The 18590-nt window shown below is 36.2% G+C and overlaps 1 protein-coding gene across 3 annotated transcripts in view; it reads right to left on the bottom strand.

The window, feature by feature from the left end:
* Znf385b (zinc finger protein 385B) overlaps nt 1–18590 on the bottom strand; it is a 387916-nt gene that overhangs the window by 298220 nt on the left and 71106 nt on the right. Inside the window, exons 2-3 of one of the 3 annotated variants that reach the window (XM_048345153.1) lie at nt 3911–4060; nt 2999–3322 (exon numbers count right to left, since the gene is read on the bottom strand). In XM_048345153.1, the coding sequence (XP_048201110.1) occupies nt 2999–3275 (277 nt within the window). In that variant the 5' untranslated portion in view covers nt 3276–3322; nt 3911–4060. Of the gene's footprint in view, nt 1–2988; nt 3323–3910; nt 4061–18590 lie in introns of those variants that run through there. The other 2 variants (XM_048345159.1, XM_048345158.1) reach the window with 2 other exon arrangements.

Genomic DNA, 18590 nt, shown 5'->3' with positions numbered 1-18590 from the left:
GCTGTATCAATTAATACAATCATATTAGTTTTATTTTTCAGTTTGTTGACATGCTAGACTATACTTACTACTTTTCAATAGATATAACAAGCTAGCCTTGCATACCTGGAAAAAATATGCTTGAATTAAAATTTTTATATTGCAGAATTTAGTTTTCTTATATTTTCTGGAAATATTTGAATATAAGTTTATATGAGATATTAGTTTATAGTTTTCTTGTCTTTTTCTGCTTTTGCTATCAAGATAATATTGGCTTTATAAAATAAAAGAGAAAATGTTTCTTCTTATTTCTTCTAAAAAAGATTTGCAAATTTGATGTAAATTCTTCTTTAATGCTTGGTAGAATTTTCTATTGAAACAAATCACCTATGGACTCTACTTCCAGGTCCACCAACCTCAATACTCTAGACTAACAGATGAAAGAGGTAGCAGGATTTAAATTAACATCATTGCTCACGTCTTTCCCTTTGGGGCATAAGACAGGCTGTGATTCTTCCCCCTATATAAGTATGCTAGGGATATTGTAACAATGTACTACAGACAAGGAGTTCTGGAGCCTGGAAGTCAGAAATCAAGGTGTGCTATAAGGTAAGTGTATTTGAACCTATTTAATGCCTATAAGTAGCCATCTATAGGCTATCTTCTTTTGTGTCTCTGTTCAAATTCCTACCTTAAAAAAAATAAAGTCACCAGTTATTTTGGATTGACGATAACTATAGTGACTTCAAATAACATCATATTCTGAGGTATTGGAGGCTAGGACTCTGACTTATCTATTTTTTTTAACAGGGAACAAATCCAATGCATTATTGTTTCCAAAGTCAAGCAATGGTGATAAAAATTTTATACTGGTGTCTTGATCTGTAATGCACTACCTGATGTACCAGTAAAATTTCCATTATCTTGTGTGGTATTTGAGCAGAAAGAACAAGCCTCCTGGCACTCACTCCACCTCCATTGGTAAATCCCACCAGTTCCAAGTTTTAAGGATATTTTATCTCTTTGCTATCAAGCCTGTAAAGCTAGTACACATGAAAAAATACAGCACAGTCTTGTCAGGGTTCCCATCATTAGGTGGAGAGAAGAACATATAGTTGACATTTTACTGCCAAGTTGGGTAAGTTGAAAAATGGAGCTATCTCACAAGAAACACCCAAAGCCTAAGGGACTACTTTGGCCCTTTATCCACAAGTATGGGTCATCTGAGACCAACAGAGACAGCCTGAAGTCAATAACCAATCATGAAGAGTATGGCAGCCTGGCCAAAGCTGAAAGTAATCACCACAACCATCCTCACAACCTCATTCCTGCACAGTTCCTCACCATGGAGGCAGAGTGAAGTGACTATGACTGGTTCTCCACTCTAAACTCCAGGAGCCATGTAGCCCCACACATTAGTTTGACAATGAGACCAAGGTCATATAAATAGAATTAATCTTCTGCATCAAAGAGTCCTTCTGAATACACAAAAGTGGGAAGTTATGGGCTGAGAGAGTGTTAAGAGAGCTGATACACAGCAGGAAATAGAAGTCTGATAGATCAAAACTGAGAAAAGTGATTGGGAAGAAATAAAATGATGTTGGACTTGCTCCCCATTGATTCAAGACTTGAAATAATAGATAATGAGTATGGACACACGTAACAGCACTGAGGTATAGTCCACCTAAGTTCCTTTGTCTTGATTAGCATGTTATCATAGACAATTTCCCATCAGTACTTACTGTCCAAAAACGCAAATTTTTAGTAACTATGGTGCCTATAGACATTGAGACACAGACGTAATTCAAATCTTTCTCAGGCTATTTGTGCTCTGATTTCGATACCAGTTTTTAACCTAATACCAACCATATTTTTAATAGGAAAGCGCATCAATGGATCTGTGAATAACTGTTATAAATAGAAAGTGGAAAATAATATTTTACTATTGTAAGAGTATATCATCTTGTTTCCTGTAAGTTTATTTATGTTCTTTGACAGCATAGCAAGACTTGATTGGAGAAAACAGTCTCATCATATTAAATCATTTACTGGGTAACAAGCAGCTGGTTTAGCTTGAAATGTAAAAAGTATTTATTTTCAGCACAGACACACAATCTCCATTTAAAAGCCATGTGGATCACAGTGTAACTTAACAAAATCAAGAACCATATAGCAGTACCGAGTGGTTCTCTATATCACCTCATTTTAAGTCAAGGCCTCATAACCAGGGCCAACACTTGCTAGAGTAGAATTTAGGAGGTGGCTTCTCTTGGCTTAAGTAGATGCCTATCTTCTACAGCAATCTCCCTCAAGGATAAGAGTAAATGTGCTTTCATAAGTCCAGCAAACAAAGCCACTGGCAAACAGCAATGCAAAGGAGAAGGGGCTACCTAAGAATAAGATAAAGACTGGAAAGGCTGTTTAAAACTCAGGGTAGACGCAGAAATGCAAAATTCCAAAGCTTCTATTTCTACCTGGCTCACAAGAAAAGGTTGAAATAAAAATAAATGTAATTTTGGTCAGAACTCAGAGGTGAGCCTTGCTGATTTGGACGATGCCTGCACACTGCCGGAAATTCTCTAAAAGACTATGACAAGTCTAATGCACAAGATTAATACTTGCTGTCTGCACCAGGGGATGTTATAAATAAAGCTGTAGCTTTTTATATTCTATCCTGTAGTACAGCACCCAATGGAAAACAGATAAAGAAAACCCCAGAAAGCCTAATTTTGCAGAGACTGCTAAAAAAATCGACATCACTGATCCATTTTAAACACAGTTCCAAACACATCAAGTTTAGACAACATTGGGAAGGCTATGGTGCAATATCAGTGTACACATGCACACGTACATGTGAAACTAGACTGAGAAGAACCAGATAGCTTCTGATTTCACCTGCATGGGAAAATACAAATCATGGTGGTAGTTGAAAGCTGAAAGATGCTTACTCTACAACCTTCATTTTCTGTAACAGAACTATTTCTCCCAGAAAGAAGTAGAGCTCCAGGCCCCTTCCTACCTGTGCTGTCGTTGGGGCTGGGGCTGGGGCTGGCCAGAAGTGGCCCCGAGCCCTGGGCTGGGGGTAGGGGCTGTCCATCACTCAGCTGTTTCACTCGTTTGCGGTGGGACTTTCCATTGTAATGGACCTGGGTTTGGGCTGCAGAATTCAGCTGGATGTTGCACACCTCACAAAAGGAGAACAAAATTTTCTTTTTCTCTTTATTTAATTGGTCCTCGGGCCTCTCGTTCTTTATCCCTTTTTCCTCAAAGCCCCGTAGAAAAGTTGCCATATTCATAATTCCATCATCATGGTGGTTATCAGGGCGTATGGAGTATTTCACACCTGAAAACAGAGTACAGATGCTTGTAAGTTCATATGTGCTTTCTTCTAATGTGATGATAATTCACATGAATGGAGTGGGTTAGCAACAAAGTCTCCTGGCTTAGTCATCATAAATAACAGCACAGAAGGCCTTAAACTAGAGGCCTCTTGTCTGGAGCAATTTAAACCCCATCCTCTTCTCTTCCCTCATCACCCTCCACTCTCTTTGCTCTTCTAACTCCAGGGAACCCATTCTGACCCCACAGTCCAGAAAGGGCCTGATTGCTTTCCCACACAAAGCTGTGTCAATGTCCTTTACAGCCTCTATCATGTGTGTTATGAAATTATTTGGTTTATGTATGGGTCCTTGTTAGAGCATAAGCTCTATGAGGGCAGCATCCTCATTTTTGTAGACACCTTAGGCATAGAACTCTTCCTTGTATACAACAGAGGCCTTCAAATATCTACAGAGCAAAGCTAGGAATGCATATGAACCTAAAACTGTGAAAAGGCACACACATGTGTGGATACAATTATACATCCAACCCACATATGTCAGCACACCTGGAAACAAAACAACAAGACTCAACAGATCAGGGATGCACTTACATTGGTTGTGATGTAAAAGCCCCTTCACAAGCCAGCCAATGGGAATTTGCACATGTTTTCTTACAGATGTAGTAGAACAAATGTTTTGATGTTTCCTGATTATCCCATAAATATCAATTTAATGTTTGATAAGCTTGAAATGCAGAGCATCTGAAATACAAAAATAGTAGAAATATGATTTTCTTATAAATGGGACTTGAAAAACAGTATAAAGCAAGATACAATTTTATTTTTAAGTACTGAGTTCTTCCTTCATTTATTTAATTAAAGGTCTAGTGATGGATTATATCTTAAGGGAAAATTTCAGAGGGGAGATTTCAGCATCTTGAGACCCTGGGGTGATCAAGTTTGCCTTAGCCTTTTATTTTAAAATAGAGAATTTTTCATTTTAGCTAATACCAGGATTACTGTTCTTTTCATATTAATCACTATGATTATGCCAATATTTTCTTTCTCAGCTTGAATACAGAGAAAACTGCACTTCAAAGAGACTGGAACCAGCTGAACTTGGGGTCATACACCTGACCTAAAACCTCAGCCACTCGGAAGGAAAAGGCAGGAGGATCTCAAGTTTGAGGCAAATCTGAGGTACATGACAATATTGCCTTCAAAAGATTGTTATGGGTGGGCAATTGGGAAATAATTAATGGCAAAAGGTATTTGTAAGGAAGAATGGGCCAAGGAGGATGGCACTGTGACATGTAGGAATCACATAAAAGATGAATCATACCTGGTGATAGATTACTGCCTATGTGAAAAACACAGGGAGCTGAAAGATTTGAACCATTTTCATTCAAATTGGTTTGGGGATCTGTTGAAAGGAGGAGCAAGTTCACATTTGGGGTGTTCATGATTTGAATGACTAAAATTCAGAAAGTTCATAATCAAAAAGACAGGTACAGAATAATAGAGTTTTTCCTGCATGATTCATACTCCTAACTGTGAAGATTGCTTGAATATTGTATTTTGATATGTAAATCATATTTGTCCCATTGAATAATTTACCCTAAGGCCACCATTTAAAGTTGATCACACAAAACTTCCTAAATAAATTTAGCTCTCCACAAGAACTTTCTTTCTTAAAATCCACCGAAACTATGCATGAATCAGGCTTAAGAAATTTTTACAGACAAACTGGAGAAAAAATTTTAATCATTAAAATGTGATTTGAACTGCTTATGTATAAATGTTATCTTTAAATCTAAAAATCTCGTACAACTTTAGAAAACACCACATAGAAAATGCCACATAGAAGTTATGTTCAAACACCCATAATACTCTCTCTCAACATATTAAAATGTATCATAACTATTAGTGAACTAATGGATAAAATAGGCTCTTCATTATTGTGCTTTGTCTACAACACTAATAAAGTATAAGGAAATCTAGTAATTTTTTAACCTTGCAAAGTCAAGTCAGGCATCTTCTTACTGAATTGCTGAAACCTAAGTGCTACATTTAGAGTCATTACATTTAGAGTAAAGTGTTACATTTAAATATCCTTGACACTTTCATCTGGAAATTGAACTACTTTGAGATGACTGGCCTAGGCCACATTTTCAATTAACACATGGAAGTTCACAGAAAGAGAGTACACCACTTCATGCTACATTTTAATTTTGAAATTAAAAAAAATTTGTTTATAGTATAAAACAGAAAACTAGCTCCCCAGTGTTTTTCTGATGACTATTGGTCATATCTTAGAAATATCTTATACTTATATTATTTAGATGTATATATCTCAGAAAGGCAATCAGGAACCATAAAGGGGAAATGAAGGACTACATGGAATTCTCCTCTAACTTCTTAAATTAGCAGAGCTCCTCATCTCATACCCCTGATTTGCATACCCTCAGTTATTCGCACTGACAATTCACAAAGACATTAATACCATGTTCATCGGCCACTGTGGGGAGAGCATAACATTTTGGAGTGAGATGTTTCCACCAAATATTTATTAGTCATAATTCTGTCTCAATGAGAATTCTCCTCCTGTTGGGCACTGGTGGCTCCCACCTATAATTTTACCTATTCAGGAGACTGAGTTCTGAGGATTGCAATTCAGAGCCATCCAGGGCAGGAAAGTCCATGAGACTCTTATCTCCAAATAACCAACAGAAAAGCAGAACTGGTGCTGTGGCTTAAGGTGGTAGCCTTGAGTGAAAAAGTTCAGGGACATTGCCCAAGGCCTTGACTTCAAACCCCAACAAAAATTTAAGAATGAAAAGAATTCTCCCTTCTCAGAAAAACAAGTCCAGTTACCATTAACAGCTACTTGCAACCAGAGTATATTTATTTCAGAGGTCTTGAGAAAAGGACTTTGAGGTGGTAGAGCGGCAAAGTATCAGTTTACTCAGATCTGAGATGATAGAATTTTGATGAATGTGTGTGAATGTAATAATATGTACAGTGTCAACTCTCTTGCAAAGGCGAAGTTTAGAGTGAAATTAAATGGAAGAAAAGAAAATCTCACTATCTGACATTTTTTAAATTTAACTTACATGCTTCACCTGCATGGGGCAGATGGACCTTCAAAGGTGTCCAGTTTTGAATACAGCAATAAGCAGCATTTTGCTTTGGATTTCCCAAAAGGCATATGGGAGAGTATGAAAAACAGATCATGTGGCCCAGGTATGCTATCCTATAAGATGAGATGGCCAATTCCTTCACTTACAGGAGAGAATAAAATATTTTTATGCAATTGAAGGAATGAGGAAAGATGGGCTATTGAGTTGCTTTCTTTGGGAAAAAGAACTGATAGGTCCAAACTGGATGATCAGTGCATAACACAAAGAAGGATTTTAAGTAGTAACTCAGAAGCAACCAGTCTGTAACTCTTCTAAAGTAATCACTTTGTCTAGGAAAAGCCCTCATATGCAGAGTTAACTAGTTGTTATACAATAATGTGTAAATACTAGGAAACTGACTACGAGGTAATCTGTTATCCATGAAAGATATACATTCTTTGATACACAGTGGCTATGTCCATAGAGAACATGGAAGGAAACAACCTTGTTTTTATGTAAATGGGAAACAACTATGCCTCCACTCCATGGATTTATTATCTCATTCCCAATTCAACTAGCTAGTTTTATCTTCTTCCTATTGTCCCCTAACTCTTAACCACGTAGCACGCAACCCATTTCCAAACATAGTGCTTCTCTTTTCTAAAGGTTTCTGTACATACTCTTCATTGCCAGATCTGAGATGGTCCTTGCCTCCCTTCTCACTTTTCTCAAATTCTTCCTTCTGTTCCTCTTGTCAGGGCTCTTCCGTATTTCTGCATTCCTGTTCAGAGAGCCAGGATGGCACACAACCTTTACTTTATTGCTTTAGTTATTCTATAGGTACATTGTTTTGCTCATTTATTCATTCAACTTCATTAAATGTTTACTGTCTCTGTGGGAAGGAAACTGGATGTGAGAGAGCAATAGTGAACAGGATGAGGGAGATGCCAGTCTAAGACCCTATTGTCCAACAAGCAATACAGAGGAGAAAAGAGGAACTGCAATAGAGTTCATGAATTATTTTTCATTTTCCTTCCCTGCTAAGTCTTAAGCTCTTTGAGGATAAGAACTATGCTTTATTCTTCTTTATACCCTTCATCTTTGTTCTGAGCACCTAAGATTGTATGAAGTATTGAAAAGGGGCACTTAATAAATATTGGCAATATAAATAAATGTATGGTGCTTGAATATGCCCCTGTGTGTGAACACTAGATATGAACATAGTAACGAATGTCACTCTTTTACTGTTTTCAAAAATATAGATTAAACTTCAGATTCTTCTAGGATAATTCACACATTAACAATGCCACACATGTACCAATCTACTATGATATCAGTTCTTTTCTTTTTGAGAGTTCTGGGGATTAAACTCGGGGCCTGGTTCTTGCTTTAAGAAAAAGAAAGAAAAAGTTTTCTTCCACTTGAACTAGGCACCCATCTTTTCTGCTCTTTAGGTACTTTTTCAAAGAGGGGCTCTCAATTTTTCCTAAGCCAGTATTGGACCCAGATCTTTCTAAATCCTCCCAAGTAGCTGATAATACAGAGATGTACCATCATACTTAGTTTATTTTCATGATATGTCCACACATTTTCCTCAGCTGGCTTACATTATGAAACTCCTACCTCTGCCTTCTGAGTAGCTGGCAGTCAAGCACATGCCATCATGCCTGGCCAGTATCAGCTCTTTACTGTAAGGAACATTCACAGGGACTAGTGCACTGGGTGTCTTGGAGTGATCTGGGATGAAAACATGTAGATGGAGGACGTTCAGGACACTGATTCTTACCCACTTCACAATGTTGCAAATACATAGTACTGTCTCCTACCTTTCTACTTCATTGAAGGGAGAAAATTTGAGTGCCTAGGTCTCTAGCTACAAATAACTTCTTTCCCTAAAATAGTTTTGGAGAAAATTAAGAGGTTAGTATAGCAAATTCACTTTGTATTTATTTCATAAGAGAATCTAGATGGATATGAGATGCTATAATTGATTCAATTAGACAGTGACTTTTCTGCCTGAGCTGCCTTTAAACTACCTTTTCTTATACTGGCTAAAAAGGTATAAAATAACTCTAAAAAATAAAGAGCTTATAATAAACTAGAAGGGCTATCATCCTGCTGTTCATTGTTCAGTATGAAGAATTACTGCATAATAGTCCTCAAAGTGCTTAGAGGACACTTATTCAGCATTTTAGTTTTTTAAAAAGATTAATGGATTGGAATTATTTGCTTATTGTTTGATTTCACTAGACTCTTCATCTGTCTCATTTTTTTCCCAATCACCTGCTGGTACTTTACTGAGTGCTAATGAAATAGATCCTGATAAGAATGGCTGGCCTAGTTTGAATCCCATGAGATTTTTGACACTAATGATTAAGTAAGGAAAACTGATATTTTAATGTTTCTAATGTTTGTTTTCCCTGTAGAAAAGTTTTGAACTCAGCATTAGGGGCACATTGCTTCCATGATTTATGTAAAGTATCTTAGAAGCTTGTTCCATTGTCTGAAGGTAAAAATAATAGACCCATGGACTCTTGCACCCTAAGTGAGAATCATACCCCTAGAACAACAAGCCAGATATGGTACTCTATTCTGTAATGGATATTCAAGTTAATATGGCTCCAGGATTCTTAATCTGCTTTCCATAATCATATAAAAAGTTATCCTCCATGTAACAGATAGCATCTCTGCAAATCTCCTTTTATTTCACAAAGTATATATTTCCTGTAAGTGGGTTTGAATTGCATTGTCTCTGAAAGTTTCTGTTAGATCTTGAGCTTCGAATCTGTTTCTTGTTCAAGCAGTTACCATGGGAGATGACTGGAGACTGGAAGGCATAGGAAGGTCCAGGTACATCTTTTTGTTGTTGTTTTGAATTTTTGTTTGCTACTGAGGTTTGAATTTAGGGCCTTTCACTCTTGATTAGCTGTTTTATTCAAGGCTATTGCTCTATCATTTGAGCCACACCTCTAGTTACAGCCTTTTGCTTATTAATTGGAGATTAAAGTCTCATGGACTATTCTGCCTAGGTTGCCTTCAAACCACCATCCTCATTTCTCAGCCTCCTGAAGATTACAAGAGCCACCCAGGATTACAGCATGAGCTATGAATATCTGGCTCTAATACATATTCATCTTATCTGAGGAAGGAGAATGGCATGGACTACAGAGGTCAAACTGGATTACGCTATGTAATGGCTCATATTTGGGGTTATTCTGGGTTTAATAAACAAAACTTTGGGATAAGTACTCTTTTATCCTAAGGATTACAAGGAAGTACCACATCTTTGGATGAGCATAGAAGAAAAGAAATATGTATACTGTCAGTCTTACCAGAATATTGACAGAGGGCTGGAAATAGATGCATTAAGTTACCTCAGGGATTCTAAAATCCTATAAAATGGACAGACTGATAAAATACTAGAATTCTTGCATGGAATATTTGTGAATGTGTTGTGCTGAGGATCAAATTGCTAGATAAATATTCCTCTTCTGAATGATTTCCCCAGCCACAGGTTTGAGCTATTTTTAAAATTCCATTTATTTATTTATTTGTTTGTTTGTTTGTTTATTTGCTAGTCCTCGAGCTTGAACTCAGGGCCTGAGCACTGTCCCTGGCTTCTTTTTGCTCAAGGCTACAACTCTGCCACTTGAGCCACAGCGCCACTTCTGGCCTTTTCTATATATGTCGTGCTGTGGAATTGAACCCAGGGCTTCATGTATAAGAGGCAAGCACTCTTGCCACTAGGCTATATTCCCAGCCCCTGTGCTATTTTTAAATATGCACTATAATGAATAAATAGGCAGAGACATTTAAGTTGCTTGAATGTAAACAAAACAAACTTGGTATTCTCACTCACTGTTATAGATCCAGTGTCATTCAGATAGTTAGCACTGAGACAGCGTTCTATAAAACTTTGACAAAATAACTGTTATGATAACTGAAGCCAAAAGCTGCTAGATAACTTGGCTTTGACCTACAGAAGATGCAACAAGTGAAGGTCTATGTAGATGAATGCCTTTTCTGGAAACCTTGATCTTTAAGAATTATCAAATTAAAATAGCATGGTAGCCCAGCACTGGAGGCTCATGCCTGTAATCCTAGCCACACAAGAGACTGAGATCTGAGTATCATGGTTCAAAGCCAGCCCATCAGGAAAGCCCATGAGACTCATATCTCCAATGAACTACCAGAAAATACTCTTATCACCATGCCTCAAAGTAGTTGAGTGCTAGCCTTCATCTGAAGAGCTTAGGGACAGAGCCCAAGCTCAGAGTTCCAGCCCCACAACTGACAAAAAAAAAATAACAGCATGACATTGTCAATAATTAGGATGGAATATATAATGGTTTAAAAAGCATAATACCAACTTCAACTATATACAGTAATTCCATACATAGAAGTTGAAAGTATCATTATATGTTTAATATATTAATATTTTATTAGCAAAACTAAAAGGTATATCTTCTGTTATAAGTATAAAATTTTGCAGTAATAAATTTTAATTATGAAATCTGTTAATTTTAAGTTAAATAGAGAAACAGATTGACAACAAAATATATAGATAACATATACTTATTTTGAAATACAAATACATATAATTAGTTGATCAATATTTTTGAGTAATATTTGTTCCATAATTATAACATTTACAAATTATATAATGTAACAGTATTTGTGTTAACAAACTCAAAGAGTTATGTTTACTTTTAATTTATTTAATTTCAGTACAGTATGAACTTTTCTAGAAAAAATCCTACTGAGAATTCTTCTAATCTTTTAAAGATGAATCAAAAGCAAAAGGACATCTTAACTATATGAAAATGACTACCCCATAAAGATAATCAAATAATACTTCAACTTAAAATATATTAAGAATTATTTTAATGACTGGGTGCCAAGGGCACAAGCCTCAAATCCCAGCCATTCAGCAGGCTGAGACATGGAGGCTTGAGGTATGCAGCCACCCCAGGCCAACTCCATCTCCAATTAACTATCAAGAATCCAGGGAGAGGCATGGTTCAAGTGGTAGAGTACCAGCTGCAAGCAAGAAAACCCAGCAAATATGAGGCCCCACGTTCAAGCAACCAATACAGAAAAAAGTATATTATAATGATAAAATTGGTCTTTCTTCTTACTCAAATATTTATTTGACCTTTTGTATTCAACCAAAACATGTATATAATATACCTTATACCTGTTTACTTTAGCTACAGAAACTTAAGTGCTTTTTGATCAGGCAACAATTTTTTTTATTATGAGCCTGTCTGACCTCCACTCTCCCTCTGCCCTGCCTGGCAAAACTGCACAGTGAGACAGTGTCAGGACACGTGAATGAACTTCAAAACATAACCCGGACAAGCGCAGACATCGTAGCCCTGCTCCTGCTACTAGAATAGTTTTTATAATAATGAAAGTAACAATAAAGTGTATGTAGACTTTTTATATGATTAATCAGTCAAATCAGGATACTTTTGCTCAGGAAAGATGCAAAGCTAGACAGGCTACCCATTGCAAAGGCATGAACAAGGGGTTACCCCAAGTAGACTGCAGGAATATGGCTATCCTTTGCTCACAACCTCCTGCTTTTTGACACGAAGTCACTGAAGAGTGGCCGAACCATTGAAAAGAAAAATTCATCTAGGCTGTTCACAGGTACACTGCCAACATTCATTACAGGAAAAAATAAACCATGAGAGTTTATGATTTCTCTGAGACACTCATGACCAGGTTCTATAGTTACTTTTTGTCTCTAAATTATACTTAAAATATATGCCTTGAATACATCTATAAGTGAAAATTGTTATTATTATATTTCTTGTTAGTCATGAGGCTTGCACCCAGGGCTTGAGCACTGTCCCTGAGCTTTATTACTTGTTTTCTTTTTGGAAAGTAAAACATACAAGAAACAGTTGACAGTTTTCTTTTATTCTTAGAATTACTTCGCATTTTTCTTATTACAAGACTGATATTTTTCTCTACAATTAAATAGTATATTCAAAGCAATCATTACCAAAGTCTCAAAATGCCAGGAGGTTTCTCATTTTTTTTGTAATTAACAACATGATTCTAAAATTATGCATGACAGGCCTGGTAGTTTGTGCCTCTCATACCTATTTTGGAGGCTATCATAGTATGATTGTAAGTTCAAGACCAGACTGGGCAACATAGGAGATTTTGTCTCAAAATAAAATAAGTAAAGTTCAAATAATAAAGAATGGCCAAGGCAATTTTTAAAACAATAAAACTGGAGGTCTGACCCACCATATATCACAGCCTTTATGAGGCTAATGTCACTTGGAGAATCTGGTTTTAGCCAAAGGAAAAAAATTAATCGATCAGCACTGAAATGCTATATATATCATATAAATACATATATGTACATGTGTGCATACATGCATGTATATGTATGTGTGTCATGATTTCTGACAACAGTGATGGGATAACTGAAAAAGGATAATCATTACAAAAATGAATTACAAAAATGTGCCAACTGGATAAGCATGTTGGAAAAAAAATGTATCTTGACCTTTACACTTCACAATATATACAAAGTCCAGAAGATCTACAAATAAAAATGTTGAATGAAAAATAATACATATTTTAAAATATTAAAGAATATTTTCACAACTTTAGAGTAGGTAAAGAACTATACAGTATTATTCATAAGAACAAATATAAACTGGATTAAAATTAAAATTGTTTCTCAAACTAAAAACATCATTAAGTTATTTTAAAGGCAAGCCATAGAGTGAAAATGTTATTTGCAATGTGTGTGTGTGTGTGTGTGTGTTTCTATTAAATGACTCCTACACAACAAGTCTTTTAAATCAGCAAGACAGACAATCCAATAGAAAAAGGAGTGAAAGCTTTAATTTAATTAAGACACCTTCCAAGTGGTAAATAATATGTGGAAAAGGATTCATCCTATTTAGTCTCTTGAAGAATGCAAATTAAAACCACAATGTGATACTATTACCCTCACCAAAATGGTGAAGACAAAAATACAAAATATCTGATGAGAACATGGAACAACTAAAACTTGTACACAGCTATTTTGAAGTATAATCTGGTTCAGCAATCATTGAAATTTGGCGGTATCTACTAAAGCTGGGCCTAAGCACACTCTAAGATGCAGTAATTTTCTTCTTAGGTGTTTATCCAACACAAATATGCAATGTTCCACAAATGTATACATAATTGCTCCAAACTGAAAAGCACTCAAATAGAAGCAGTAAGTATATTGTAATATATTAATCAAATATTTTCATTCCACAAGAATATATAACAAAAGAAATGAATAATTTACAACTATAGGCAACAATGTAGCTGAATGTCAAGAAAATCAGGAACAAATAAAACATGGTTAAAAGGTAACAAATTATTTGATTCTCTCTCTCTCCATATATAAAGTATAAAAATATGCAAAATTAATGAATGCTGTTAGAATTCAGGCCAGCCATCACCTTGAGGAGGTGAGGGCAGTAAAAGATGAAAATGGTATGGGGGATGGTGGTAAATGCTGACTTGAACTGCCCTGAGCACAGATGGTCTAGATATTATTCCGTTTCTTCAGCTAGGTGCTGCTGCCATTGCTATGCTGAATTTGGAGAACTTCAGGGATCTTTGCATTTTCACAGGTATGCTTTCCATGATGCACATTATACATCATTAAAAAATAAAGATATATATTCAGCCAGGTGTCAGGCTCACATCTGTAATCCTAACTAGTCAGGAGGCGGAGATCTGAAGATTGCTATTCAAAGCCAGCCCAGACAAACTAATCTAATAAACATTTACCTTGAATTAACTAGCTGAAATGGAAAGTGACTCAGATGGTAAAGTGTCAGCTTTTAGCAGAAAATGTTAGGCAAAACTCAAAAACCTGAGTTCCATCCCTAGTAATGGCAAACACACAAAAAAGATATGCAATTAATAAGTTTGGGGAATGTGACTTTATTTTATTTGCAGTACTGAGGATCAAACTGAGGGCCTTGTACATACTAAGCAAACACCTTCTCCTGAGTTACATCTTCGTCCCCAAAATATCATTTTTAAAAGGCCCTTTCAAACATACCATAAGAGATACATATTTTTATCAGATTTTCCCCCATGTGAGCTTTATTTTTTTCTGTCATGGGATTTGAACTCAGGGTCTCGAACTGCCCCTAACCTTTTTTGCTCAAGTCTAGTTCTTTACCAGTTTGAGCCACAGCTCCACTTCTGGTTTTCTAGTGGTTAACTGGGGGATGAGCCTTGTAGATTTTCCTATCTGGGCTGGCTTTGAACTGTGATCCTCAGATTTCAGCCTCCTGAGTGGCTGGATTACAGGCATGACCCAGACACCAGCACGCAGCTGTGTAAGCATATATTTACCAAAAAAAATGTGACTACGTAAAATGTTTTCCCATTTTCTCACTTGTCATGGACATTTTTCTGCTTATTAAATATTCATCTTCCATATTCATCCTAACCACAGCAAAATATAGCTCTAGAGAGAGATAATTTAGCCAAACTATTTTCTCAGCCCAGGGATCAGGGAACCCAGGAAGAGAAGACAGGGTCTAGACCATAGAGTATTAGCTAACTCTTATGACATTGGGAGCCAATTAAACTATCCAATTTTTTTTCTGAAACATGGAGATGGCAGTATAACATTTTTCAGTTTTTTTTTTACTATTTTAAAGAATGCTAGAGAAGATGTTTCTCATGTTTGTATCTTTATACATATATATATATATATATGTTTACTCCCTTAAAGAATAGGAACTCCCAGATACAAAATGCCAATAAATTTGGCATTTTGATCTGCAGATAAGCAATATGGATTTACACATCTCTCAGCAATGTATGGGCATGCTTGCTTTCAGTCATACAACACCAAGAAAGCTGTGGGAAGACCTCAGCCCATCTGACACCCACAGCATGCTTCCAAATGCACTTATTTGCTAGCATTCGTGGATAGTTTTTGCACGCATGTTGACTCTACTATAGACTCTATTATTACCTTTGCTTTCTTTGCTTGTTTTGTTCTTTTCAATTGGATCTTGCTTCCTTATTAATTTCAGGAGTATTTTTCTTTGTATACAAACCACATTAGCTCTGTCTCTCATATTTGACAAACATTTCCCCAGGTAGTTGACGTTTCATTATGTACATAATGATTTCAAGATGTAATTTAGGTTTTTAATTATAATCAAATTTATTCACCTTTTCATTTCTGACTTGTGCTAGTGCTTACAGTATATTTCTTTTTCCTTACCTTGTAGTAATTTTTAATATTCAAATATGTTGAGTTTGTAATTGCTATCACTTTAAATACAAAACATAGTAGGAATTGTATAGAAATGTTGACCTCTAAAAACTTAGAAGTTATTCTAACGTTGCTAGGAATAGAGTCTATTGTATAAATGTCTGTGGCCACTCCGTGTTGTTATACTGAAGACAATCAGGAGGTGGTAACAGCAAGATTCTTGTTAGGTAACAGTAAAATGTCCCTTCCAAAATATTGTGGCAATGCACTGTCCTTTCTCTCTAACTTGCTGAAAGGACCTGGGCTCTGTCTTTGATATGATTCCTGTGTAATCTTATCAGAGGCAGGAGGGCAGTGATGTCCTGCTACCTTCCCAGACCTCTGGTTCCAGAACTGTGCACATGCTCATCAGATAACATCTGTCTGGCTTTCCCAGAAAATTTACATCACCTGTAAAATCTAGCTCTATACACTTGTCTATTTCATCATTCTGAAAGCTGAAAGATGAATTGCTGTGAAACTCTGAACAACTGTCAGATAAAGGAATGACTCTATAATTAATTCACTGAAACAAATCTGAGGTCATATTTATCATTTCTCCTTTCAAAAATTACCAACATTATATTGTTTGTGCAACAGATATAAAGTTTATACCTATATGAACATACATGTATAGGGAGATGCTTTTTCATATCAGGAAGTAACTTTTAACTGTACTGTGATTCATTCTTGTCTTCTGTTACAATGTTTTAACAAACTTGGTCATAGAGAACTGCAAATAATATTTAATATGGGAACTTGGTGAACTTGAAGCACAGGCTTCCTGTGAATGACTTTATCTACCCTTTGGCAGATTCTTATCTTCCCCTGGCAGTTACCCTATTACTAACTACTGCCACTAATAGGGAACAAGATAGATTTAGACAAAGAACTGTATTCTACTGGGTCAAAACCTACAGCATGTGTGATTTGTTCAAGAGTCACATGAGAGAAAAATAGCCATTTGTACAGCTCTCTAGAGAATTTCAATCACCAGGTCAAGATTCAACACTGGCAGCTTTGGTGGTAGGATGCGGTTGCCAGGAAATGACCTTGCAAACCATATTGGAAATACTAGTCCCATAGGCATTATAGTCTGAAGATATACCAATTACTGAGAAAAAGGTCAGGCGTATGAAAGACAATCATGAGAACAGACTACATGACTCAAATATCAGAGCAGCTGAGACTGTCAGACATCTGACTGAAAGAATCAAAATCAGAAAATTGTTTATAACAAAAGAGATACTGCCTTTATTGAAAATCTCTGTTCTTAATGATTGTTGGGACAACAACAATCAGCCAAGATGCCTGCAAAAGAGGCTGCTCTTAGTACCTACTCATATGAAATAGAGAAGGCAGGCAAAGGTGATTGGGAAGGGGAATGTATGGAACAAGAGTCCGAGACAAATTGGTTTTACTTAAACTTTTAATTTATTCCTATTCCTATCAGTACTTTCCACATTGATTTTCTTTTAAGTGATCTTTTGGCCCTTTTAAAATTGATCTTAAAAAATGTTTCCTTGCCAAATATCTCCACCGATTCTGATGTTACATTTGATGACATTTACAGTCTTTGTATTCTCACTTTCCCTGTGAAAGAAATCATTGACTTTAACTTCATTCTATTATTGGACAAAGTAGTAAGAAAAGTAAGAAAAAAAGTAAAACAAAATTATGTTATTTGTAATTACTAAATTTATACCACAAAATGGTCATGAATTATTTTCCCCCGATTGTTTTTAGAAAGGTTCTTCATTTCAAAGTCATGAAGGTGCTAAAAAGAAAAAATCATCCTGATTTGGACTCAGGAAAAAAAACAGCTTACACACAACTTGTTCAGCCACTCTAATAAATCTTTCTTCTTTGAGTTGGTCATAGGGCTTGAACTTTGGGCCTGGGCACTGTCCTTGAGCTCTTCAGCTCAAGGCTAGCACTCTACCACTTGAGCCACAGCACCACTTCCTCTAATGAATTTTAATATGTACTGGGAAGTATATCTGATAGTAGACCAGTTTCATTATTTTCATGTGTGTGCGTTTTCCAATATATATGGAAGTCATAGCAACCAACTATCCTGTTCATCTAGAGATTTTGAAGAAGGTAATAGGCAAGGTGGGCAATGCCTGGACTAGACTATATTTGTTATTTTGAATTCTTGGAACACATGTTCATATTAGCAAGTGGTATTTTGTGGTATTATGTGGTATTCTGTCACTAAGAAAAACTGAGAGAGGACTGTAAAACTTTTGTAAGGCAGCAATGGAGCATTCAATACTCTCCAGAAAAGTCTATCAGTTAAAGTACATGCAAACATCTATGAAGCCCTTTCTTCTTTCTGTCTTACTTCAAAGACCCAGAGGAGGAATGCAAGTTTTACTAAGATATTATGCACATGTCATGTTAGAATTACTTTTCAAGGACTTGTACCAAATACATGAGGATGTACATCTGCTTGGGAATGGGACAGGGAAATATGGGAATCTAAGAAAATCATTAAGAACGAGGCCTCTCATGAACCAGAGAGTATTAGCATGCCCGGATCTGAGAAGTGTGACTAATTCAATTCTTTGTATTTGGCTAGAAAAAAAAAAAAGATTCTTTCCTTTTTGTTTTCAAATCATTCACAACAATGAATTTTGTAATACTATGCCCATGATAACAGAACCATGTAATTAAGATGTTCAAGTAGCTGCAAGTGATGACTGAAGAGCCCAGCCTGGCATTGAGCAGAATAAGGCAGGACATACTCTGTGATGTTGCTATGGAGCTAAATATGTATCTTAACTGGGCCACATCAAGGAGAGACACTAACTGCTTTTGGAGAATTCTCTTCTTTTGTCTTTTCATATATATTTCTTGCCTAGAGCTGTTAAGCTTT

Source organism: Perognathus longimembris, chromosome 4 (genome assembly GCF_023159225.1).
Source record: "Perognathus longimembris pacificus isolate PPM17 chromosome 4, ASM2315922v1, whole genome shotgun sequence".
NCBI lineage: Eukaryota > Metazoa > Chordata > Mammalia > Rodentia > Heteromyidae > Perognathus > Perognathus longimembris.
This window is presented reverse-complemented; position numbering and strand designations above follow the sequence as displayed.